This window comes from Phalangium opilio, unplaced genomic scaffold (assembly GCF_054372755.1).
Source record: "Phalangium opilio isolate 3A_F unplaced genomic scaffold, DU_Popi_V2 ptg000013l_1, whole genome shotgun sequence".
Taxonomy (NCBI): Eukaryota; Metazoa; Arthropoda; class Arachnida; order Opiliones; family Phalangiidae; genus Phalangium; species Phalangium opilio.
Genome location: NW_028324148.1, coordinates 13945730 through 13972834, shown reverse-complemented (window position 1 = coordinate 13972834; position 27105 = coordinate 13945730). Strand labels below are relative to the sequence as shown.

The 27105-nt window shown below is 35.6% G+C and overlaps 2 protein-coding genes across 3 annotated transcripts; one reads left to right on the top strand and one right to left on the bottom strand.

Moving 5' to 3' along the window:
- Positions 1 to 924: 924 nt before the first annotated feature.
- Gprk1 (G protein-coupled receptor kinase 1) lies at positions 925 to 20935 on the bottom strand. Of its 2 annotated transcripts, XM_089864715.1 has the most exons (21): positions 19899 to 20935; positions 19586 to 19795; positions 17443 to 17593; positions 17260 to 17361; positions 16086 to 16160; positions 15958 to 16019; positions 13418 to 13469; positions 13239 to 13330; positions 11707 to 11806; positions 11556 to 11637; positions 11321 to 11451; positions 10437 to 10531; positions 10246 to 10353; positions 10088 to 10154; positions 9069 to 9169; positions 8800 to 8962; positions 8571 to 8736; positions 8097 to 8230; positions 7908 to 8033; positions 7024 to 7241; positions 925 to 5586 (listed from the first exon to the last, which is right to left on the bottom strand). In XM_089864715.1, the coding sequence occupies exons 2-20, from the start codon at positions 19696 to 19698 to the stop codon at positions 7083 to 7085; spliced, it is 2079 nt and encodes a 692-aa protein (XP_089720841.1). In that variant the 5' UTR covers positions 19699 to 19795; positions 19899 to 20935; the 3' UTR covers positions 925 to 5586; positions 7024 to 7082. The 2 variants fall into 2 exon arrangements, with proteins under 2 accessions (XP_089720841.1, XP_089720840.1); XM_089864714.1 differs by having other exon boundaries at positions 19586 to 20935.
- A 2024-nt stretch (positions 20936 to 22959) lies between these two features.
- Positions 22960 to 26875, top strand: LOC149709358 (degenerin mec-10-like). The gene is made up of 12 exons (XM_089864719.1): positions 22960 to 23354; positions 23719 to 23860; positions 24102 to 24283; positions 24340 to 24431; positions 24497 to 24669; positions 24744 to 24812; positions 24877 to 24991; positions 25061 to 25133; positions 25193 to 25250; positions 25576 to 25589; positions 25656 to 25716; positions 25974 to 26875. Exons 1-12 carry the CDS (start codon positions 23143 to 23145, stop codon positions 26136 to 26138), a joined length of 1356 nt encoding a protein of 451 aa, XP_089720845.1. The 5' UTR covers positions 22960 to 23142; the 3' UTR covers positions 26139 to 26875.
- Positions 26876 to 27105: the final 230 nt, after the last annotated feature.

Sequence of the window (27105 nt, the reverse complement as noted above, 5' to 3'; positions counted from 1 at the left end):
AATTCGTATTTCAAATAAATTTGAATTAATTCAATTCGTATTTCAAATAAATTTGAATTAATTCAATTCGTATTTCAAATAAATTTGAATTAATTCAATTCATATTTCAAATAAATTTGAATTAATTTAATTCTTATTTTAAATAAATTTTAATTAATTTAATTCATATTTTAAATAAATTTTAATTAATTTAATTCCTATTTTAAATAAATTTTAATTAATTTAATTCCTATTTTAAATAAATTTTAATTAATTTAATTCGTATTTTAAATAAATTTTAATTAATTTAATTCCTATTTTAAATAAATTTTAATTAATTTAATTCCTATTTTAAATAAATTTTAATTAATTTAATTCGTATTTTAAATAAATTTGAATTAATTTAATTCCTATTTTAAATAAAATTGAATTAGTTTAATTCGTATTTTAAACAAATTTGAATTAATTTAATTCGTATTTAAATAAATTTGAATTAGTTTAATTCGTATTTTAAATAAATTTGAATTAATTTAATTCCTATTTTAAATAAATTTAAATTAATTTAATTCGAATTTTAAATAAATCTGAATTAATTTAATTCATATTTTAAATAAATTTGAATTAATTTAATCATGTTTAACCAATTTGTAATTTTTACGAGCATCAGACTCAAAAATAAAAATAAAATACTTAAGAGTGTTTATTTATCATTTTAATTATTAAGAGATTTGGTTTCTGGCAAAATTAACTATAGAAACAAAACCAAATTAAACATTTAAAAAAACATCAATTAATAAATTTAAAATTATACATCAATTTATTAAAACATAATAATTCATGGCACAAATTTTTTTTTTCTCGGAAGTGTATATAATAATGTAATGGCGAAATTATGTAAATTAGTATTTTATCTTCCTTTAATAAATAAATTAATTATTTTTGTAAAATTCAACTTCGACAACGTTATTTATTTGTCACTCAATTATGGTAAGGATTTACGGAAACCAGGTTAAATTATAAACGGATATTTCAGACCCGCTGAAAAACATTTTGCTCGCGTTCTGTGAAAAATGTTTAATTTGGTTTACAGGTTTTTAATTTGGATTGAGCGATTTCGTGATTCGTGTGAGTCGAACTTCAATTTGATACTATGTTTGTCAAAATTACCGTGATCAACTGAGAGACTACTAGCAACTTATGTTGTTCGTGAACTTATGATGAAGGTTGCCCAATTGTCCGCACAGTTAAAAGCGTTTTGCTTTTTTCTCACAAATTGTGGATAAAATAGTCAGTTTCTTTTTTTGTACCCTTAAAATCTGCCACCATGTGCCATACGTGCTAACGTTGGCGCCATTTACCTACAATAACGAATCCACTTTACTCCCGATGCGTGTGCCAAGGCTCAAAGTGCGTTTCTAAACAGACAAATCATGGTAAAAATAATGCGTCGTCTGCTTCAGAGTCCAAAATATTGAAATTGAAACGATTTGACTCTGAATTAAGCAGACGACGCATCATTTTTACCCGGAATTGTCAGTTAAAAAACGCACGTTAAGCCTTGGCACACGCATCGGGAATAGCGTGTATTGCCACGACACGTGGTCTAACGTATCCCGTAGCAGATGACTTTCTTCAACCTCTACTCCGCTTCAGGATGAAGAAAATTACCCCAAGGAATATCTAGCATTTTGTGCATACGATATAAGAAATTCGATTAAATTAATTGTGCATGAGAAGTCAAATATGCATATTTTTCAATTAATGCTTAGGTTGCATTTAGGCCGTTGTGACTTAAGCTTAGCAAAGCGCATTATTTTTCATTAAATAATACTTCTTTCAAATTAAAATTATGGCTCATTAGGAAGGTGCAAAAATATTTAATACTTTCATTAAATTATAGCTGGTGTGCAATTTTGCACAATTTTTTGTAATACTTTGACGCTACCCTATATTGTGTGTTCTAACTTATTTGGCAATATTTTTCCTGCAAATTTACAACTGCCCTTTCAAAACATACTCAAAAAAATTTAAATTAAAAATTGTGCACCAATATTTCAGGAACTGGTATCATTGCATGATAATATAGTTTAAACTCTATCATAAATGTCTAACACGTATGGCTTATTTATTCCCAATGGATTTCGAGTAAAATTTTAGGATTGTGACTCATTTCCTCAAAAATCCCAATGGTTTTCAGTATAATCTTAATTGCGCAACTTCTTCAACAAAGGTTTCCAATAAAACCTTAATTGTGCAACTTTCTTATCATCTGTTTCCAATAGAATCTGAATTGCGCAACTTCCTTCCCATGGTTTCCAAAATACAATCTCAATTACACAACTTTCTTCCCAATGGTTTCCAAAATAAAATCTCAATTACACAACTTTCTTCCCAATGGTTTCCAAAATACAATCTTAACTGCGCAACTTTCTTCCCAATGGTTTCCAAAATACAATCTTAACTGCGCAACTTTCTTCCCAATGGTTTCCAATACAACCTTAATCACGCGACTTTCTTCCCAATGGTTTCCAATACAACCTTAATCACGCAACTTTCTTCCCAATGGTTTCCAATACAATCTCAATTACGCAACTTTCTTCCCAATGGTTTCCAACACAATCTCAATTACACAACTTTCTTCCCAATGGTTTCCAATACAACCTTAATTGCGCAACTTTCTTCCCAATGGTGTGACAACATTTTTTTATAAAGAATGTAGCTAATTTTCGATAAGATTTGGCATAACTTTTGTTTTGTGCAGTCGTTAATTTCCCAATGGTTTATTTTTGTGCACATTTCATTTGAATATTTGTCTAAGGGCAGATTGTGCAAGGATATTGTTAATACTTCGATAAAATTGTGCACAATTTTAGCCCTGCAATTCGATCATTTCGCAATTCCAATTGCCAATCGTGTGTCTAATTATCTTATGGTATGTTCAGCACGTTGTAAATGTTAAATTCATTATTTAAAACTGCACAATAAAATGTATGGCAGTGTTTATTACACTTTAAACTATAGCGGCGGCAGTTAGAATACCCGCTTTCAAAAATACTGCATCCATATCGAACGATTATTAGGCCAAGGCCTAACAGTTTGATTCTGACAAACTTAGTATCAATTCGAAGCTCAGTTCAGCATCCAAACTTGTACGTTAACAAAACCCTAAAAAACCCAAATTTTCACAGAAAACGAAAAAGAAAACGAACCAACAATTTTATTAATAAAAATTTAAACCGAGAGATGCACAAATAATAATAATAATAATAATAATAATAATAATACGTAATTAAAACCATAATTTTTATAATTATTATTCTACAATTTTTTCGATCGAGTAAGTACACCAAACTCGTTGAGTTACACGCAAAGGTGTACGCAATTATTATTAATTTCTTTTTAAATATAAATATTATTACAATCAATGGTACGGTAATTACTTTTGAAAACCCACTTGCATTAAAAGCATAAAAAAAACAACGATAACCAAAATTGGCATAATATTGTTTTTAAGTCTTTACACTTAATTTATCGCACGGTTATCATGTTACGTGCTTGGTAACGTACCATCACGTGAATAGAAGGGGTAGTGTCATTTTTGCTACGGAAAAAAGGGGTTTTAAAGGTACTATAGGATCATGGCATGGGAAGACGTAGGTATTTAGGTTTATTCATACTGTTTAAATTTATTTAATAAATAACAATTAATATTATTAATTCCCACGTAATGTTTTCTCTACGCAGGGAACGTTAGGGTATTAGGAAACATAGAAAAATAATTAAAGGGTTAATACACAAACGCTATTAAATATTTCTCTCGTGTGTGTGTGGAAAGGATACTTTATTCCCCCTTCGACAAATGTTCATGTTCATGTTCATGTTCATGTTTTAGCTTAGAAAGTGTTTTTCCGATTATTTAATTCATATTTATCACTATCAAGTTCATGTGTAATAATTTTTTTGTTACTATAGTGAAGCATGTTTTTTTCTTTCTGATTTCATTTGGAATAAATATTACTTTTTCACTTATTACAATTTAAATTAATTTTTTGGCAAAATGATATTGTTGACGTAATCTGCAACAGAAAAACATGTTCTGTTGACGTAATCTGCAACAGAAAAACATGTTCTGTTGACGTAATCTGCTACAGAAAAACATGTTCTGTTGACGTAATCTGCTACAGAAAAACATGTTCTGTTGACGTAATCTGCTACAGAAAAACATGTTCTGTTGACGTAATCTGCTACAGAAAAACATGTTCTGTTGACGTAATCTGCTACAGAAAAACATGTTCTGTTGACGTAATCTGCTACAGAAAAACATGTTCTGTTGACGTAATCTGCTACAGAAAAACATGTTCTGTTGACGTAATCTGCTACAGAAAAACATGTTCTGTTGACGTAATCTGCTACAGAAAAACATGTTCTGTTGACGTAATCTGCTACAGAAAAACATGTTCTGTTGACGTAATCTGCTACAGAAAAACATGTTCTGTTGACGTAATCTGCTACAGAAAAACATGTTCTGTTGACGTAATCTGCTACAGAAAAACATGTTCTGTTGACGTAATCTGCTACAGAAAAACATGTTCTGTAGTCTGCTGCTACAGAAAACATGTTCTGTTGACGTAATTTGCTACAGAAAAACATGTTCTGTTGACGTAATCTGCTACAGAAAACATGTTTTGTCGTCTGCTGTTACAGAAAACCATATTGTTGACGTAATTTCCTACAGAAAACCGTTTTGTCGTCTGATGTTACAGAAAACCATATTGTCGTCTGATGTTACAGAAAACATGTTTTGTCGTCTGATGTTACAGAAAACATGTTTTGTCGTCTCATGTTACAGAAAACATGTTTTGTCGTCTCATGTTACAGAAAACATGTTCTGTTGACGTAATTTGCTACAGAAAACATGTTTTGTCGTCTGCTGTTACAGAAAACCATATTGTTGACGTAATTTCCTACAGAAAACATGTTTTGTCGTCTGCTGTTACAGAAAACCATATTGTTGATGTAATTTGCTACAGAAAACATGTTTTGTTGTCTGCTGTTACAGAAAACCATATTGTTGACGTAATTTCCAACAGAAAACATGTTTTGTCGTCTGCTGTTACAGAAAACCATATTGTTGTCGTATTTGCTACAGAAAACATGTTTTGTCGTCTGCTGTTACAGAAAACCATATTGTTGACGTAATTTGCTACAGAAAACATGTTTTGTCGTCTGCTGTTACAGAAAACCATATTGTTGACGTAATTTGCTACAGAAAACATGTTTTGTCGTCTGCTGTTACAGAAAACCATATTGTTGACGTAATTTCCTACAGAAAACATGTTCTGTCGTCTGCTGCAAAGGGGATTTTTTAAACGCAGTCTTCTAAACTTCATTTGGATGGTTTCTAGTATATTTTTTTTAATTTAACATTTATAACAAACTGCACTGATTTTTTTTTAAGAATAGTTGGTTCATTCGCTTCCATTGTTGAATTTTTTTTTATTTTTTTATGAATGGAGAATGAATGTTTTTGTTTTTAGCCTTTAGCTTTTTTTCATTAACTTTTTTTGAGTCTCCTTTTTTCAGAAAATATTTCACAGATACAAAATTCTGTAAAAATGTTTATGAAGTTGGTTTTGAGTTGGGTTATTTTTGGCTGTTTTTGATGCATTATGAATTTTCGCGAATATGGGACAAACGCAAACAGATAGTTGGCAATAATTCAAGAGTAAGCCGAGGGTTATGATGTGATGAAATTTGATCACAATCAATATTGTTACCCAATTTCATTGATTCCTGATGTTAGTGGGACTGTGGGGTCTTACTTTACTCTTAGGCTTATTACATGCCAAGGCTTAAAGAATGCCTAAAGTTGCCTTTCAAAAGAGTAACACGTGGTTGATTGTTTTTTAAAGGGATATTAGAGCTTGGACTAATTAGTCATAAACACTTAACTAGATCTCGGCTTTAACCAAAATTTCTATACTAAACGCTGCCCAAACAATATTTAAACTGTATTTTCTTAACTAGGCCTTGGCGTCGGTCGCCCAAAAATTATTTGAACAGCATTTTCTCAACTAGATGTCGCTCAACCATCATTTAAGCTGACTTTTCTCAACTAGATGTCGCTCAACCATCATTTAAGCTGACTTTTCTCAACTAGATGTCGCTCAACCATCATTTAAGCTGACTTTTCTCAAATAGATGTCACTAAACCATTATTCAAAATGAATTTTCTCAACTAGATGTCGCCCAAACATTACTTAAACTGTACTTTCTCAACTAGATGTCGCCTCAAACATTAAACTGTATTTTCTCAACTAGATGTCGCTCAACCATTATTAAACTGTATTTTCTCAACTAGATGTCGCTCAACCATTATTAAACTGTATTTTCTCAACTAGATGTCGCTCAACCATTATTAAACTGTATTTTCTCAACTAGATGTCGCTCAACCATTACTAAACTGTATTTCCTCAACTAGATGTCGCTCAACCATTACTTAAAGTGAATTTCCTCAACTAGATGTCGCTCAACCATTATTTAAAGTGAATTTCCTCAACTAGATGTCGCTCAAACATTATTTAAACTGTATTTTCTAAACTAGATCTCGCTCAACCATTATTTAAACTGTATTTTCTCAACTAGATGTCGCTCAACCATTATTTAAACTGTATTTTCTCAACTAGATGTCGCCCAAACATTACTTAAACTATTCTTTTCAACTAGATGTCATCAAAGTTTTATAGAAACCGAATTTTCTCAACTAGATGTCGCCTCAAACATTATTCAAACTGTACTTTCTCAACTAGATGTCGCTCAATCACTATTTAACATAAATTTTTCTGATATATGTCGCCCAAACATTATTTAAACCGCATTTCCTCAACTAAACGCCACCAAAATATTATTTAAACCACAAAATAGATATCTCTCAAAATACACAGCAACAATTTCTATCCCAGCAAAAAATTTTCCTATTTAATGTCCAAAACAACCCAACAGCCATGGAACACAAAAACTTTGAAAACAAAAAAAGTAGCTTACCTTTTACGTTGCGTACTCTTCATTCAAATTAAGGGAGCAGGTGATTTCTAGAATGTAGTTTACCGTTCATTTCCATTACGATTAACAATACTGTTTTTGTTGTTGGCATCTGTCCCGTAGATTTTGCCCGCTTTTCGCGCCATGGTCGCTAAAAGTTCTAGAGAATCTTTGTGTGTTGATTTTAAGGATAAAAGCCATTCTTTCAGACCGATTTCGTCCTGAAAATATTCATTAAAATAAGCTCGTTAACAATTATCTAAAATAAGTTAAATTAAGGCGGAAACAAATGAAAAAAGGGGCGGAAACAAATGAAAAAAGGGGGCGGAAACAAATGAAAAAAGGGGGCGGAAACAAATGAAAAAAGGGGGCGGAAACAAATGAAAAAAGGGGGCGGAAACAAATGAAAAAAGGAGGCGGAAACAAATGAAAAAAGGGGGCGGAAACAAATGAAAAAAGGGGGCGGAAACAAATGAAAAAAGGGGGCGGAAACAAATGAAAAAAGGGGGCGGAAACAAATGAAAAAAGGGGGCGGAAACAAATGAAAAAAGGGGGCGGAAACAAATGAAAAAAGGGGGCGGAAACAAATGAAAAAAGGGGGCGGAAACAAATGAAAAAAGGGGCGGAAACAAATGAAAAAAGGGGGCGGAAACAAATGAAAAAAAGGCGGAAACTAATGAAAAAAAGGCGGGAACTAATGAAAAAAAGGCAGAAACAAATGAAAAAAAGGCGAAAACAAATGAAAAAAAGGCGGAAACAAATGAAAAAAAGGCGGAAACAAATGAAATAAAAGGCGGAAACAAATGAAATAAAAGGCGGGAACTAATGAAATAAAAGGCGGGAACTAATGAAATAAAAGTAGAACCAATGAAATTGAAGTGACTTACAGGATTAGTGAGGATAATTCTAGAGTCTCGTTCCCGGTCTCCCTTCATTTTGAGAACGATACAATGTTCCCCTTTTACTTGCTGGTAGTCTGAGCAAACGTCATCTATCTGGTCCATAAATATTAACTAAAGAAAAACTTATTTAATGGTTTTTGAATTTAATTTTAAAGCAATTATTTTGTTAAGTACCTCTGGTTTGGCACTACTTGAGTCTGTGTGGAGTTCCAACCTATTGGGATATAACTTCCCGTACCTTGTTTGCCAAGCTGACGTGAAAGGTCCCCCAAGTTTTTTAATGTACCCGTGAATGATACAATCAGATTCTACAAAGAAAGATTTCATATTCGTGACTGTTCAGCCAAACCTCATCTTACACAGCAAAGGCTTAACTTTCCCTTACCAAAACAAGGGCTACAAATTTTCCCTTACCAAAACAAGGGCTACTAATTTTCCCTTTCCAAAACAAGGGCTACAAATTTTCCCTTTCCAAAACAAGGGCTACAAATTTTCCCTTACCAAAACAAGGGCTAAAAACTTTCCCTTACCAAAACAAGGGCTAAAAACTTTCCCTTACCAAAACAAGGGCTACAAATTTTCCCTTACAAAAACAAAGCCTCAACATTTTCCCTTACAAAACAAAGGCTTAACACGCAAGCATCTCACCTTTCTCATCATCAAACTTCATTTTCATTTTAGCTTTCCTCTTTTGCTCGGATTTGTCCGTTTCCAAATTGACCGTCTCAAAAACTGTCTCAGATATTTCCTGCTGCCACCTCTCAGATATCACAACTGGAAAGTTCTTATACAGTTCCTGGTCCGTTTCCGTCAACTAACGTAATAATAACCAAATTAGCTCGGAACCCCCAGAGCCCTTCCCACAAACTAAAACAACCTTGATTCCCTTAGTATCCTCTTCATCAAAGGATCCAATATCAAAGGCGTCGGCCGCATTGACTTCCCCTCTTGGGGGAGTCAGGGGAGGGGGGTATTTTTGGAGGTAGACAAGCTGCCAATCAATGCCTTTAAAAAACTCGTGTTCCTTTACTTCGTCAGCCCTGAAAGGGATTAAAAAAGTAGGCGAGTTCTTTACCTAGTAGTCACTTAATTGTTTCAATCGCTAAGCCTTTGAAGGTTAGAAATTATTCCCGGTGGTAATCTTACCCTTTTCCTTTGCAGCCTAATCTTTTATCGACATCCCGCTGAAGAAGGCCTTCAAGTAGTTCTCTAAGCTCAGTAGTAAATGCTTCTGGAAGCTCCACATTCTACCAATGAGCAAAGAGAGTATAGGTTGAGTTTAATAAAAAAAAAAGATACCACTGTTTTTTTTTTTTGCTATTCTGCGTTAGTGGTCGCGCCCTAATTGTTGTAATCCCAAGTACTAAGGATTCTTATAATTTTCCCCAGACCTTTTTCTACAATTTTCCCCAGACCTTTTTCTACAATTTTCCCCAGACCTTTTTCTACAATTTCCCCCAGACCTTTTTCTACAATTTCCCCCAGACCTTTTTCTACAATTTCCCCCAGACCTTTTTCTACAATTTCCCCCAGACCTTTTTCTACAATTTCCCCCAGACCTTTTTCTACAATTTCCCCCAGACCTTTTCCTACAATTTCCCCCAGACCTTTTTCTACAATTTCCCCCAGACCTTTTTCTACAATTTCCCCCAGACCTTTTTCTACAATTTCCCCCAGACCTTTTTCTACAATTTCCCCCAGACCTTTTTCTACAATTTCCCCCAGACCTTTTTCTACAATTTCCCCCAGACCTTTTTCTACAATTTCCCCCAGACCTTTTCCTACAATTTCCCCCAGACCTTTTTCTACAATTTCCCCCAGACCTTTTTCTACAATTTCCCCCAGACCTTTTTCTACAATTTCCCCCAGACCTTTTTCTACAATTTCCCCCAGACCTTTTCCTACAATTTCCCCCAGACCTTTTTCTACAATTTCCCCCAGACCTTTTTCTACAATTTCCCCAGACCTTTTTCTACAATTTCCCCAGACCTTTTTCTACAATTTCCCCGGACCTTTTTCTACAATTTCCCCGGACCTTTTTCTACAATTTCCCCAGACCTTTTTCTACAATTTTCCCCGACCTTTTCCCATAATTTTCCCAGACCTGTAGGGCAACCCTGACACAAATTCAAACCACTTCCCAGTACATGAATGAGTTATCTTACCATAGTCAAGGTCATTCTGTCAATTTCATGCTTGTCCTTAGTTTTGTGCTGCCTGAAAGGACTGTGACTGCAATAAAAAACCCAAAGAAAAACCACAAAAACCCCCGAAAATTACCTCAATTGAAAACCACACTAAAGAGACAAGAGTTTTGACGTACCCTTTTAATAGTTTATAAAGCATACATCCTAAAGAGAACCAATCAGCGCTCGAGTCGTAAGCGGTTCCCTTTGAGAGTACTTCAGGGGCCATGTAACCATGTGTACCGCTAAAATTTGTACGCGCACGCGCAGATAGACCAGTAAATTAACTGTTAGGGTAAGAGGATAGTGTGAAAGTGGTATCACTTACACACTAGCATGTGGTTTTTTCTTTGAAAAATCGCAGGCCAAACCAAGATCAGATATTCTAACGTGACCATGTTCATCTAATAAGATATTGGCTGGCTGCAATTACAAATACGCAAGTAGGTTTTAAATAAAATATGGCAATACTGCAACAGATACTCTTTGTAGACAAGAACTTGATTGAACAAGTATTAGGTAAGTGGACAAAATGAATTGGCTGAAGGAACAGATATTAAAAGTAAAAGATAAGTGTACAGAATAGATTGGTTGAAGGAACAGATATTGAAAGTAAAATATAAGTGGACAGAATGGATTGGTTGAAGGAACAGATATTAAAAGTAAAAGATATAAGTGGACAGAATGGATTGGTTGAAGGAACAGATATTAAAAGTAAAAGATATAAGTGGACAGAATAGATTGGTTGAAGGAACAGATATTAAAAGTAAAAGATATAAGTGGACAGAATGGATTGGCTGAAGTGCCAGATATTAAAAGTATAAGATAAGTGTACAGAATGGATTGGTTGAAGGAACAGACCTATTAAAAGTAAAATATAAGTAGACAGAATGGATTGGTTGAAGGAACAGATATTAAAATACTGTTCTAAAATTTAAGCTACTTTAGGGTGAAATTAATTTACAAATTTAATTGCAAATGTAAAATTTAAATTAATTTAAAAAAATCAAGCTTCCATAAATTGCCAAAAGGTGGCGCCACCTTTAACTAAGTATGAAAATTATTTTCTATTCAAATTTTCAGTTTTAAAGACTTTATTGTTATAAAATTTAAACTATTTTATAATTTATTTAACTAAAATGGATAACTACGAATGGCAATCATAATTTTCAGTAAGTAACCTATGAAAACATGAAAATAAAAATAACTTACTTTCAAATCTCGGTAGACGACAAATCGTCTGTGCATATGTTCAAGGCCTAGGATTACTTCGGCAGCGTAAAACCTCATGTCCTGCTCAGTGAACACACCATGCTGACTTAAATGGTAGTGAAGGTCACCCCCTATAACCCATTAAACAAATTTATTCAAAAACGCATCTTTTTGACCCAGATCAGTTAAAAATCGCGCGTTAAGCCTTGGCACACGTATCGCGAATAATATTTACCGTTCATCAGGTCCAGTATAAAGCAGAGTTTATCGGGAGTTTGGAAAGCATATGTCATACAAACAATGAATGGGCAGTCCTCCTAATGAAGTCACCGTTAAATTAAAGTGACTTAAACTCTTAATTAAACATCGGAGTCATTGATACTTACGCCTGTACTGACTAGAGAAAGCATAATGCGTTCATTGAGAGCTAATGTTTCTCCTTGCTTCATTTTTATCCTTTTCTTATCCAGACATTTCATTGCATACCTACGTGACGTCACGCAAACCAAAATGGTTACGCAAAGTCGTTACAACCATAAGTTTATAAGTGATATGTTCCTTCCATAAGTATGACACTTCCTACTATGTAATGTTACTGAGAGACCTAAAGCTCGAGCTAGTTCGAGAACGCCAAGCGAGTCAATTGAAGTCCTACACTTGGTGGTGGTTAATTTTGCAGGACTTCCATCTAATCCTATTAAGTCTGCATTACTAAGCCTTTGACAGTGCCTCACCAGGTGTCGCTTTAAGTATGACAGTTCCTATACTTCGTAATGCTGGAGTCTTACAGCTCGAGCTAGTTCGAGAGCGACGGAAGCGAGAATTTAAGTCCTACACTCGGTGGTTAACATTACTGGACCTCAATCTAATCCTATTTAGTCTGCATTACTAAGCCTTTGACAGTGCCTCACCAGGCGTCGCTTTTAAGTATGACACTTCCTATACTTCGCAATGCTAGAGACTTACAGCTCGAGCTAGTTCGAGAACGACAAATGAGAATTGAAGTCCTACACTCTGTGGTTAACGTTACTGGACCTCAATCTAATCCTATTTAGTCTGCATTACTAAGCCTTTGACAGTGCCTCACCAGGCGTCGCTTTTAAGTATGACACTTCCTATACTTCGTAATGCTAGAGACTTACAGCTCGAGCTAGTTCGAGAGTGACGGAAGCGAGAATTGAAGTCCTACACTCGGTGGTTAACGTTACTGGACCTCAATCTAATCCTATTTAGTCTGCATTACTAAGCCTTTGACAGTGCCTCACCAGGCGTCGCTTTTAAGTATGACACTTCCTATACTTCGTAATGCTAGAGACTTACAGCTCGAGCTAGTTCGAGAGTGACGGAAGCGAGAATTGAAGTCCTACACTCGGTGGTTAACGTTACTGGACCTCAATCTAATCCTATTTAGTCTGCATTACTAAGCCTTTGACAGTGCCTCACCAGGCGTCGCTTTAAGCATGACACTTCCTATACTTCGTAATGCTGGAGTCTTACAGCTCGAGCTAGTTCGAGAGCGACGGAAGCGAGAATTGAAGTCCTACACTCGGTGGTTAACATTACTGGACTTCCGATTAATCCTATTTAGTCTGCATTACTAAGCCTTTGACAGTGCCTCACCAGGCGTCGCTTTTAAGTATGACACTTCCTATACTTCGTAATGCTAGAGTCTTACAGCTCGAGCTAGTTCGAGAGCGACGGAAGCGAGAATTGAAGTCCTACACTCGGTGGTTAACGTTACTGGACCTCAATCTAATCCTATTTAGTCTACATTACTAAGCCTTTGACAGCACCTCGCCAGGCGTCGCTTTACCTCGAATCTATGACCTACCTCACTCACTTCAAAATTACAAGCCCCAATTTGTAACCAGACTTAACAAACTTATGGAATGAACATATCATATAAACTTATGCTTACATTTTCCCGGTATCCGCTTTTCGACATCCATAAACCTCTCCAAATCCACCGCGACCAATTATACGATGTACACTAAAGTCATTCATAGTTAGCTACAATAAAAGATAAGATTTAAAGAACCCTGTTCAAACACTACAGACGATTAATTAACGTGTACATCGTTAATAATTAATAATGACCTGAATATTTAGTTCAAGATTTTTCCATTGACAGAAACGAGTGTATTTTTCACTGTAATTATAATGTGTATTAAAGATTTATTACCGTTTCTTTATATCGAGTTTTACGCCTCAATTAATATAGTTCCGCGTTAATGAATCTATATAGCACTCTTTGGACCTTAATTGTTCAAGTTCGTTAATTTCAAATGAGGTGTGACCGAAATACTTATAATATTTTGTTAAGTCATTATAGTACAATTACAAATGATTTGGTTAAAGTTTAGTTGATTGCTTAGGGACCAGCTTATTTAGTATTTATATTTAGTCAAGAATCGGCACTATTTTAATGTGTGGGGCTAAAATGGGTGGAACAAAGCCTTAGCTCCTCCCATTTTATCCTTACACAGTGTGCCATAAGGTCAAATTATTAATTTTAAGAGGGGTACTAATAACGGCGTGCCAAACAACTTTCTCCACCTATTTCAGTCCTGCACACAGTATTATAATGCCACTATAATAATTTCAATTGAGGGACTAATATGAGAAGTCTAAACAGTTAGCTCCTCCCATTTTAGCCCACAGTATCATATGATAAGAAAATGTTTCAAGTGAGGGACTAAAATGGGCCGTCCAAACGCCCTACCCATTTTAGCCCAGTACACAGTGCCATATAATAAGAAAATGTTTCAGTTGAGAATCTAAAATGGGCGGTCCAAAGCCTAAGCTCCTCCCATTTTACCCTTGCACACTGTACCATATGATAAGTAAATGTTTCAAGTGAGGGACTAAAGTGGGCGGTCCAAAGCCTTAGCTCTTCCCATTTTAGCCCAGCACACAGCACCATATGACGAAAAATGTTTCAAGTGAGGGACTAAAGTGGGCGGTCCAAAGCCTTAGCTCTTCCCATTTTAGCCCAGCACACAGCACCATATGACGAAAAATGTTTCAAGTGAGGGACTAAAGTGGGCGGTCCAAAGCATTAGCTCCTCCCATTTTAGCCCAGCACACAGTACCATATGATAAGTAAATGTTTCAAGTGAGGGACTAAAGTGGGCGGTCCAAAGCCTTAGCTCCTCCCATTTTAGCCCAGCACACAGTACCATATGATAAGTAAATGTTTCAAGTGAGGGACTAAAGTGGGCGGTCCAAAGCCTTAGCTCTTCCCATTTTAGCCTTGCACACTGTACCATATGATAAGAAAATGTTTCAAGTGAGGGACTAAAGTGGGCGGTCCAAAGCCTTAGCTCCTCCCATTTTATCCCTACACAGTGTGCCATAAGGTCAAATTATTAATTTTAAGAGGGGTACTAATAAGGGCGTGCCAAACAACTTTCTCCACCTATTTCAGTCCTGCACACAGTATTATAATGCCACTATAATAATTTCAATTGAGGGACTAATATGAGAAGTCTAAACAGTTAGCTCCTCCCATTTTAGCACACAGTACCATACAAGAAGAAAATGTATCAAGTGAGACTCTAAAATGGGCGGTTCAAGCCTTAGCTCCACCCATTTTAGCCTTGCACACAGTACCATATAAAAAGAAAATGTTTCAGTTGAGAATCTAAAATAGGCGGTCCAAAGCCTAAGCTCCTCCCATTTTACCCTTGCACACTGTACCATATGATAAGAAAATGTTTCAGTTGAGAATCTAAAATAGGCGGTCCAAAGCCTTAGCTCCTCCCATTCTACCCTTGCACACTGTACCATATGATAAGAAAATGTTTCAAGTGAGACCCTAGAATGGGCGGTTCAAACGCTTAGCTCCACCCATTTTAGCCCAGTACACAGTACCATATAGGAAGAAAATGTTTCAAGTGAGACCCTAGAATGGGCGGTTCAAACGCTTAGCTCCACCCATTTTAGCCCAGTACACAGTACCATATAGGAAGAAAATGTTTCAAGTGAGACCCTAGAATGGGCGGTTCAAACGCTTAGCTCCTCCCATTTTAGCCCAGTACACAGTACCATATAGGAAGAAAATGTTTCAAGTGAGACCCTAGAATGGGCGGTTCAAACGCTTAGCTCCACCCGTTTTAGCCCACTGTACCATATGATAAGAAAATGTTTCAAGTGAGACCTTAAAATGGGCGGTTCAAACGCTTAGCTCCTCCCATTTTAGCCTTGCAAATTGTACTAAATAAGATGAAAATAATAAAATGAGGGACTAAAAGGCGTGTGGTCCAAACCCATCCATAGCTCCTCCCATTTTACTCCTACACAACATAACATAAGAGAAAAATAATAATAAAAATGGGGGTCTAAATTCGGATTGCCAAACAATTAGCTCCTCCCATTTTAATCCAGCACACTATACAATAAGGCCAAAATATTAATTTCAAGCGTGGCCCCAAAAGGGGCGGGGCAAAGAACTAACCCCTGCAAATTTAGACCAGCCATATCAACAGGCTGAAATAAAAATTACAAATGAAGGTCTAAAATGGGCGGGGTAAAGAATAAGCTCCTCCCATTCTAATCCTGGCCACTTATGAGTTGAATTTCAGGCATAAATCTTACTAAAAGTTATTAAAGGTAGAAAGTGAAGTATTGCAAATTACCTTTCAATGAACTTGGTAAAAATATCTCCACGTAAATGGCTGTAGATTTCTTCAATGTAAGGCTAATATACATTAAATTACAAATTAACCGAATTAACATTAAGAGGACTCCATTTAATGATAGGTACCTGAAAAAGGGTGACAGGTACTTCATTTCGCATGAGATATTTTTGAACGTGACTAACAGCTTCCTTGGAATAATGCTATCAACATAATTAAATCGGGAATTAATTTTAAAATGTACAATTCAAATTCAATATTATATTTTGTAGCTCAAGGTATTTAACTTAATATCAAATAAAATAAATAATTATAACAAATTACAGTCGAAAAACATACATATTTAATTAAGGAAAAGTTCAGGTAACATAACATAACATACCTAAAAAGAACACCCCTTTTCTAATTATAAAAGGAATTAAATATTAACAAATAAAAATAAATGATCTCTTATTACAATATGATAATTAGTGCATTTAATTAGTCTTAAAAACTATCAAGGACTACTGCGCCACCCGCCATTGCTTTAATGGCGTCTGCTACCCAGAACCCCTTACCTCTCTCAGCCTGTAAGAATTCAACCAATTCCATAGGAGTAAGAGGTTCGATTTAGCAGACGCCATTGCTTTAGTGGCGTCTGCTACCCAGAACCCCTTACCTCTCTCAGCCTGTTTGAATTTAACCAATCCCATAGAAGTAAGAGGTTCGATTTAGCAGACGCCATTGCTTTAGTGGCGTCTGCTACCCAGAACCCCTTACCTCTCTCAGCCTGTTTGAATTTAACCAATTGCATAGGAGTAAGAGGTTCGATTTAGCAGACGCCATTGCTTTAGTGGCGTCTGCTACCCAGAACTCCTTACCTCTCTCAACCTGTTTGAATTTAACCAATCCCATGGGAGTAAGAGGTTCGATTTAGCAGACGCCATCCACAAAAGCAATGGCGGATGGCGAGGCAGAAGTCCTTAATTATTTTAAAACCTAATTAAATGCCAATAATTTTGTACCATAGGTTTAGTGACGTCTGCTAAATCGAACCTCTTACCCTGTCCGTCGTGATTGGTTCAATTCTCACAGGCTGAGAGAGTTAAGGGGTAAGGTGGGTTCGGGCTAGCAGACGCCACTAAACCAATGGTGGATTGCGCAGAAGTCCTTAGACTAATTAAATGTACTAATTGTCATATTGTAATATGAGATCATTTATTATTTTTACTAATATTTAATTCCGTTTATATTTAGAAAAAGCAACTGTTCATTTAAGGCACGTTATGTTATGTTATGTTACGTTATCTGAACATAACATACATGAGTGTGTGAAAGGAGCTCTTTCATGATGAAATTATCATAGATTTCTCGAGCCGACTGCCTCCTTTCTTCAACTGTCTCTAATTTTTCATAAGATTTGATCTAATCAATAGAAATTTAACGGAAAGGATGTTAGTTGAGTGAGGCTTTGGAGTGAAGGTTTTCAGAGGTTTATTATCTAACCTCCTCATAGAACTTGAGCTGGGGAACGGGTTCGTCACTCAACGTTTCGCAAAACTCTTTGAAAAGTAAATAACCCAGCTTCTGGTGAAATATCTTGTCGAAAGCTACTTCCCCGAGTTTCTCTAAATGTTTGTGCATCACGCTGCGAACACTGAAATTATTGCATTGAAATATTTTGAGTCTAATGAAGCAAAGAGAGCGGTCTCAGCTAAGGTTTAGATTAAACAATTGCCACTAGATGTCCCCTTGGTCGAGGGGTGGAGTTTACTGGCCGAATTTCGAAGATATTTATAGGAATTATGGGTATTTTTTGATGGAAATATAGGATTTTATAGGACGGTTTTCCGGAATTATAGGATTATATAGGACACTAAAATATTACTATTAATTTTTATTTTTATTTAAAGAACCAGTATCGCAAACAAGGGCCGAGTAATTAAGCAAAATGTTCAAAAACATACTCTCTATAGGAATAGCATTACACTAAACTTTGGAGGCTCATAACTCTGGTTCTACTAGAGATACGGGGATGCCCTTTGAGTATGTTATAGTCCTATTTATCCCTCATCCAACCATACTAAAAATATACGGCTACGACAAACAGGGGCCGAGTAATTAGGCAAAATGTTCAAAAACATACTCTCTGTAGGAATAGCATTACACCCAACTTTGGAGGTTCATAACTCTGGTTCTACTAGACATACGGGGATGTGCATTGAGTATGTTATAGTTCTATTTATCCCCCATCCAATCAAACTAAAAACGTACGGCTACGACAAACTGGGGCCGAGTAATTAAGCAAAATTTTCATTAAGATACCCCCTCCATAGGAATAGCATTACACCCAACTTTGGAGGCTCAAAACTCTTGTTCTACTAGAGATACGGGGATGACCTTTGAGTATGTTATAGTCCTATTTATCCCCCATCCAACCATATTAAAAACGTACGGCTACGACAAACAGGGGCCGAGTAATTAAGCAAAATTTTTATTAAGATACCCCCTCCATAGGAATAGCATTACACCCAACTTTGGAGGCTCAAAACTCTTGTTCTACTAGAGATACGGGGATGTCCTTTGAGTATGCTATAGTCCTATTTATCCCCCATCCAACCATACTAAAAACTTACGGCTACGATAAACAGGGGCTGAGTAATTAGGCAAAATGTTCAAAAACATACTCTCCGTAGGAATAACATTACACCCAACTTTGGAGGCTCGTAACTCTGGTTATATTAGAGATACGGGGATGTCCTTTGAGTATGCTATAGTCCTATTTACCCCCCATCCAAGCATACTAAAAACCTAGGGCTACAGCAAACAGGGGCCGAGTAATTAAGTAAAACGTAAACAAACATACCCCCCTCCATCTGAATAGCATTACACCCAACTTTGGAGGCTCGTAATTCTGGTTCTACTAGAGATATGGGGATGCCCTTTGACTATGTTATAGTCCTATTTACCCCCCATATACCGAGCTATTTTTAACAAGTTAGCTCCAATACCAAGGAAACCATCCCCATTTTAAGATATTTTTTAACCGATGGGTTGCTTGAAATTCGCGCAAATTTCAAAATTATAGGATTTAACAGGACAGTTTTAAAAATATAGATTTGTATAAACCCTGTAAACTGCTTAAATAATCTTCTAAACCTTTTCATGATTCCCAAATTTATTTAAAAGTAATTTTGTTATGTTATTATAATGTTTTAAAGAAAATAATAAATCATCAGAAAACTTTGTAGATAAAATTTATAATTTTAGAAAAATTTTCTTTATCAATTAAGTATGTCAACTGGTAGTTCAGAAAAAACGTGTCTAAAGTTGTTACAAACAATATTTACAATCCTTGCTTAAAATAACATAAATTAAACAAACACTTAAGTGTTAAAAGTGTGTTTACAAAGCAATTTTAATTAACAAGCTCCAAATAGGACCAGACCTAATTTAAAATTACATGATCTAACATAGCCTACGTGTCTTCACATTTGTAAATATTTTAAAGTAAGTTAGTTTAAAAACTAATAGAGTAGTGGCACTCCATGTTAACTACCCATAGAGCTTAATACAGTCAAAGGCAAGAAGGTGCCATTACTCTATAGACTGTAAACAGAATCAACCAAAAGAAATCAAAACATATTACCTGGGATCTGGCAGAATAATTTTCTTGCTGGCCCTCGCTGCCGGCGTCGATTTACTCTTCTCCATTGCCATTAAGTAGCTGACATCAGCGAGCACCGCTTCCAAATCAGCCATGATTGTAGCTACTGATTTAACTTCCCGATTACGATAAAAATTCTTTATACGTTGACTTTTAGATGATTATAGCGCCCATGGCCATAAATAAAGTATCCTTTTAATTGGCAAAAGTTCACGGAAGTTAAATTAAATAACATTGGAGTTAACACTTGGTCTTCGGGACCATTGAATATTCAAAGGAGAAAAAAATCACCAACATATTGATGTAATTTTCCAGTTTATTTCTGTAGTTTTTACGCGAAATGATGTTGAATTTGGTAGTAACTTTTAAATGGGTAATAAGTTTATAATTTTAAATTGTTAATTCGCAACCGAAACTAACCCAGACCTATTTGACAGTTGCATATAAGGCAAGGCCTAAGGTCTGGAATACATTTCTTATAGGTCAACAGATAGGTTTTGTTCATATTGAAAAACTAAATAATAATTCCAACTTTCTTCAATTCTCCGAGCGCAAAAAAACGGCGCTTCAATCACTTACTTAATTAATCGTCATCAAAAACCATTAATTATCATTTTAATATTATATTTAACTTCTAACTCGCCCTATGAAGGCTAAGATATGTTGAAACAAACCAAGGCTTAGCGTCCTGGCCTAAATCTCTACTTCACGAAGTTTACTTTAATACGAAATTTTCAACGTACTTTCGCGATTAAACTATAAAGAAACGCGGCAGCGTTATTCATAATTTCGTTAAAATTAAAATCGTTTCAAGGAAATTAATATAAAGCCTAAGGCTAGAAGAACAGTCTTAGGAGTATAGTACACTAGGCTTCGAGTCTATGTTTTTTTTATTGAATAGACCGAGCTAGGAGGAAGAATGAAATTTGCAACCCAGGAGGATAAGCCGTGAGAAATCACGTCGTCTGCATCATATTTGCTGGCAGCTTGCGTCGTTGAGCGCGTGATCGAGTGGGCTGTGACCAAAGTTTTGGCAAGAAATATAAATTAAAAATATTTTTTTTTTAAACAATACAGTCACGTAATATATAATTTATAAAACAAATTATAAACCAATGATGACCTTCACTATAAAATTCTCACAATATTAAATGGAACATGAGATCTTAAAACTTGACCTTGTTCCTGGTATATTTCTGATTCAACCCAGGTGCAATTAAGGTCTTTCTACGTTCAAAGGTCTTATCATTATCACTCTATCAAAATCTCTTACGCGCGTAATCGAGTGGGCCCTTACCCTTACCTCCCTTATCCCTGCCCTTACCTCTCTTCAGTCTGGGAAATAGCACACTTCCTCTGGTCCAAAACCAGTTTATTAATTGCTTGGACTAGTTTTTTAATTCAAGAAGTGGGTGTTACTGGTCCTCAGGACCAGATTATTAATTTCAAATCTATGGGAGAACAAAGGCTGGGACCAGTCCGGAGACCAGTTAATTATTTCGGGGACTAGGGGGGGGTCACTGGTCCCAAGGACTAGTTTAAAAAATATCCTTATTTCCCAGACTGCCTCTCTTCTTAGCCGGTGAGAATTCAACCAATCCCGTAGCTGTAAGTGGTACGACTTACCAGACACCACTAAAGCAATGGCGGCGCAGTAGTCCTCGTTTTTAAGACTAAATAAATGCTAATTATTTTTTAACAAGAGAGCATTTATATATATTTTTTTAAATTTTACCATTTATATTTAGAAAAGGGCGGTTCTTTTAAGGTATAATGTTACTTTACCTGAACTTTTTCTTTAAATGGGTAGAACTGCGCGTAAGGGGGGGGGGGGAATGATTATGCAAGTCATGAATAAGAGGTATAAAAATAAATTAATTCGTTAAGCCTAATAAAACTCCGCCGCTTATACATACTTGCTAAGTAACATAATATAATCTTCTTACTGTACTAAGTTTGCCTTTTTCTGATATTCTTTGGAATATCCATTTCCGAAACAATCAACTCCGAGCAGAGCACCCGTCACGTGTTACATATATTAGTGTTTCTAAGGTATTTCTTATAACACATAAATTACTTTAATATGAACCTTGAAAGTTGGAAATTAGACAGAAATGGTCACAATAAATAACGATCTAAACTTCTTTGAACCATGATTTTCCTCAGTCACTTGCCTATGACGTATTTCAAATAATTTTATCGTGCACCCGCCGATGCCTCTTTACACACCCCTTAAAGGTCATTCAAAAGGTCAAAAATTTAAATTTGCTCCCAACACTTGAAGAACTTTGGCTTAAATACAAATCGGTTAAAAAATTTGATTATGTTGTTTGTCATTAAACAAGACGAGTATAAACTTAATTGGTGCTCAAAACGGATTGAATTAGTCTTTTGGTGCAAATATATTTCCCACGGAGACATACTTAACATTGTTACGTTACTTGTGTTCTAATAGTAAATGTTCAAACTGAATTATGACGATATTAGTTAGTGTATTCATGTAATAATAATAATAAAGTGTTTGTTGAGTCAATACAGTAAAGGTTGTGCTTGACGTAAAAGAGGAACTTTTCCAAACAAACAGTCACGCGTATTTAGATTTTCGTATTAGCAGAAGGGGATAATAGAAGAAGGATGACACTCTGTATCCTCTTAATACTTTAGTTATGTAACATGATTCTTTCCAGGCTCATGCACCCTTTTAGTTTGCTAGTCTCCCGCTCATCAAATTTCAGATGGGTAACTATTGCACCGTGCTAGGATGAATTCTATACCTATTTGTTACTAACTCCTCAGCAATCAATCAACCCATAAACCCTTATTGTCTTGACGTGGGACAAAAACACGCAAGCGCATGCGCCTGGCAAATAGTTAAGCGCTAATAGAGTAATGATGAGTAGGGAACTATTTATCGCGTATGTGATTCGGTTTTGTAACCTTGTGCACTCCAAATGTTTTAGCTGATGTTGGGAAGAATCGTGTTACAATTACCCGGCTCTGTTTTGCTCTTCTCTCGAAAAGAAGTATTATATACTTCTCTTATAAGTTAATTGTAGTTGGTGGTGAGGAGGGCATGTTAGTTTCGTATGTTTCTAACTCGCTTAGGTAATGTACGAGATAGTCCAACGGTTGGGTTGCCTTAATCCTTTTGTAGCCACGCTTGTTTTTCGTGTACCCGTTGTTCACAGAGAGCCAGACATACACACATACTTAAGAATCATGTCCGCAAAGCTGTTTGTATAATATATAACCACATCTACCTAAAAACAGTCCGTTTCGTGTCATATATTGATTTTCTTCTAAACCATTATTGTCACTATCACTTTAAAAACGGCATTTTCAATAACCATAAATAATACAAGACGAAAACAAACGTTTTGCTCAAAACATGTAAAGGATATTAATTCTAGTGAAACTGGCAATTAATGTAAACAGTCCACCACGATCGCACGTGATATTTATTCAACTTACCTTGAGTCTCATTTACCCAAAATTCAATCGTAGTTAGAGTGTCACGTTAGTGTTCTCCGAACTTCGTCATGCGTCAATTTCAAAAGGTCTCGCGTTCAAATAAATTGCAAAATGTTCGATACTTGAAAATCGTCAATATTGTTATTTTGTTGATTATCTGCGCGTACCACACTGGTTCCTTTCTGGACGAATACTTTAAATATCCCACAATGCAAAGCGTTCAAATTGATAAATCAGGGAAAGTGGAATTTCCAGCCGTTACAATCTGCAACAATAACAGGTAAGACATCTAACAAAACTCAGGCCGCTTGAAATTTCAGGTTTTACCTCTCCGAGTGACGATGAGGTCCCGGAGAGGTAATATAGAGAGCTTTCAGATGGAATAGTAGTACGTCACACCCTCCCAAGTCTTAATTACCACTGTTCTGGTAGCCATATTGGGTGGTCTCAGCTTCATTCCTGCTTTAAACCCACCAATATGGCAGCGTAAATTATGTCACGAGACTCAGCTCCTCTTCCAACAGAAAGCTCTCTATACTGGGCGTGTCTGCGTGTGTGTTTGTCTGTCTGTATCAATTATATTTATTTAAGTAAAAACATCTTAAACGGAGTTTTATTTTGGTTTTCCTACTTGTATTTTTTAGAATGAATTTCCTTATTATTTGCTTAAGAGCTAGACAAAGAGATGGTCTATGGAAGAATTTGGTATCCTTATCAATGAAAAAATGTGTAAAAATTGTCAGAGGAATTCATTCTTCAGATGACGATTTAGATATCCCATATTCCGTAAGTTCCCGAATCTATTAAGACAAGTCTCCAACGCTACAATGATCCTACCGACTACAATACCTCAGAAAAATATTGTCCATCCTGGATAGACACCCTTTGTATTTTAAGTTACATTTCGTATTGTAGTGTTAAACTAATCGAGATTATAGCCAAGCGGCCATTCAACAGTGCAGTAGACGTTTGTGAATTAAGACTTATGACGCATTATCCGCATATGACGTAATTTCAATTATTTTAGTCAATCAACGTGTTTGCTTGTGACGCAAAGAGATCGAGTAACTTAACAGAAGAGGAAAATGAAATTGCCGTTTATTACGACAATGTTTTGAAACTGAACAAAACTGAACGAGAAGATGTCGGACACGAACTAGAGGAACTTGTAAAAACGTGCGCGTACTGCTTTCAGCCTTGCGATTTCAGGTCAGTTAATCAAATATAAAACCCGTCAGTCTGCATCTGTCTCTCAATTTTTGCAGTAAATTTGCGAACATGAGCAGCGTGGAAACGGGAAACTGCTACAAATTTAAACCCGATAAAACCATCAAACCTTCTAGTGGATTAAATTCAGGTATGGTACAAAATTAAATTTACAGCTTTAAAATTTATATAGTTAATATAGTTACCGACTTTTAGGTCTAACAATCATGTTTTCGTTGCAACGAAGCGACTACTTCCTGACACGTTATATCGTCAACGCTTACGGGATTCGCGTCTCATTGGGACCAAGTCACGATGAATTGGACATTGAAAAAGAAACCAGCTTCTTCCTGACAGATAAAATATACAGTATTATAGCCATTAAACAAGTAAATTTACATTGCACTTCACATTGATAATTATGAAAAATTTTATGTTATATCGTTTGACTTGTTTTAAACAGCTCACAGTTAAAAGGTTGAAGGCCCCTTATGCTGACAATTGCAAAGAATACTTTGGTTCAACTAGAACAGTAAGATTTTTCCCAATAACACATATCAAGAGTGCATGACGTTGAATTTCAATTGTCTATTTAGAATTGCACTAATTCGTGTGTTCAACGGTTCGCCACTCGTCTATGCTCGTGTTACAATCCTATAATCGGCGAATACCCAGGATACCCTGCCTGTGACTTTAGCAATCTAACACAAAGCGAGTATTACCATTTTGCTAAATATAAAATAATTAAATTGTTAATTTTAATTAAATTAAATATTTCAGTTTGCTGTTTAAAAAAAGCCGAATCCGAATTGGTTAATAATGCTGAAAGTTGTTTTTGTCCTTCGCCGTGTTCGTAAGCAAACCACAATTATTCATCCACAATTTAAATAATAATTGAATTTAAACATTCAGAGAGATTAAATACGAGACTTCAATATCGTACAATACAGTGGAAAATTCGACTTTGGAGGTGAGAGTTCAGTTTCGCTTCATCGTGAACATCAATGTGTTAGATATGTTCCATAAGTATGACACTATAATGCTAGAGACTTACAGCTCGAGCTAGTTCGAGAACGACAAGCAACCATCTAGCTCCTATTTAGTCTGCATTACTAAGCCTTTGACAGCAGCCCCTCACCAGGCGTCTTCGCTTTACCTCGAATCTATGACCTACCTCAATCACTTCAGGACAAGCTCTCAGCTAAACAGTGACAAACTTATGGAACATATCTTTTGACCTTATGATAAGATTAAATCGCATCTGATGCATATTTAATTATTTTTTTCGGTTTTAGGAAGATGAAGGAAAGTAAGTGGGAAAAACAATCAATTAAGTTTGAGCTTGTATTTAAATTATCCGCATATTTTTATGCAGGTTTAAAATATATTTTTCGAATCTGGAACAAGTTGTATACTCAACTCACGGAAAATACACGGTAAATGAAATATATAGTGTTTGCAAAAAAGTGTTGCTAGTCATTTGTGACGTGTGCAATTCAACCGTTATCTACAAAAGACTGACAAGTTTCTAGTTCTGTTGGATTCAGTGATAATTCATTTCAAAACCTGAGATGCTCTAATAACAAATTACTGGCAACCATGAAGCGCATGCGCAGTTAAAGTTTAGCCCCTTTATTGCACAATATCTATACCCTAATTTCAGTACAACAATCATTGCAACTTTGTGTTTCAGACGCAAGACTTATTGGGTGGAATCGGAGGTCATTTAGGTCTATGGCTTGGACTATCGTTGCTTTCGTCGATACAAAGCTTTCAAATCATATTGTTAGAATATTTTAGTGGAAGATCAAAAACTAAAGTCAAAACAGTGAAAAAATTCCGTTTTCGACAATATTAATCGAACTATATTGTACGTTCGCCATTATTTTCTAAGTATGAAGTTTACTGAAATTCAGTGGGATGCTTATTTTCGAACTTCTCAACTCCCGTTTCATTTGGGCAAACGTTTCGTAACGTTCTCTAAAAACCGATTTACAACTTTAATCCGAACCTTGAAAATTGGCAGTTTTCCAATGTTTATTCTTGTTAGACTTAACGTGTTACCCTTATTAGATGAAAGCACTTATCGCTACAACAACTAAACCTAATCATAACTTCAATGCGGGCAAAACGGGTCAAACTAAGCCTTGGCTGGAAATTGAGTCGGAAGTAGGCTCTACGTCACAGCGTCACGCGGGAAAAAAGGAACTATTTATCTCTCGTGAACCCTGAGAGGTGATTTTGAAATATTGCCCATGCGCAGAAAGAAAAAATAGGAATTTCCATCTCACTCACAAGGAAGGGTGGATATTGGTGGAAGGTAAGAGATGGGAATCCATAGTTCAAAAGTTGTATATCCATGGAGGTGCACTTATCGATGTTTAAATTACCTATGTATGCTCTGTTGATAATGGGTCAACTCAATTATTCCAATAGAAGTAAGATTATTCTTATAACTAAAGGGATAATAAAACATTTGGTCAATTAATACTAAAATGTTTGTCTTTCACTAACAAAAATTGTAAATCTCTGCTCAATACTGTCAATAATACACTCACTCCCTTATGTAAAATAAATTTTCTTTCAAAGTTAAAAGCCATTGTCATTATCACTTTATAGAAGGGCTTTCAGAATGAAGTAAATAAAATATGTTTACAAAGACCACAATATAACCATTGTTCTTCGGAAAAACATTATCCAAAGCACTTTGTATACGGCATTAGGTTAAAGGGAGTAAAGTACAATTTAAGCTTTAACTTGTTTATAAACGTAACTAGCGCCAATTCCCAATAAAAATTATGAAACATGGTGTCGAAAAGAGGCGA

What these genes read in the sequence shown, in the direction of transcription:
- Gprk1 (XM_089864714.1), bottom strand. Translation starts at nt 19,698, where the DNA reads ATGGCTGATTTGGAAGCGGTGCTCGCTGATGTCAGCTACTTAATGGCA. An exon ending in TTTCTCTAGTCAGTACAGGC is followed by an intron (nt 11,638 to 11,706) that starts GTAAGTATCAAT and finishes TGACTTCATTAG; the next exon opens with GAGGACTGCCCATTCATTGT. An exon ending in AAAAAACCACATGCTAGTGT is followed by an intron (nt 10,354 to 10,436) that starts GTAAGTGATACC and finishes TACAAATTTTAG; the next exon opens with CGGTACACATGGTTACATGG.
- LOC149709358 (XM_089864719.1), top strand. Translation starts at nt 23,143, where the DNA reads ATGCGTCAATTTCAAAAGGTCTCGCGTTCAAATAAATTGCAAAATGTT. An exon ending in ACAATCTGCAACAATAACAG is followed by an intron (nt 23,355 to 23,718) that starts GTAAGACATCTA and finishes TGTATTTTTTAG; the next exon opens with AATGAATTTCCTTATTATTT. An exon ending in ACTTTGGTTCAACTAGAACA is followed by an intron (nt 24,813 to 24,876) that starts GTAAGATTTTTC and finishes TTGTCTATTTAG; the next exon opens with AATTGCACTAATTCGTGTGT.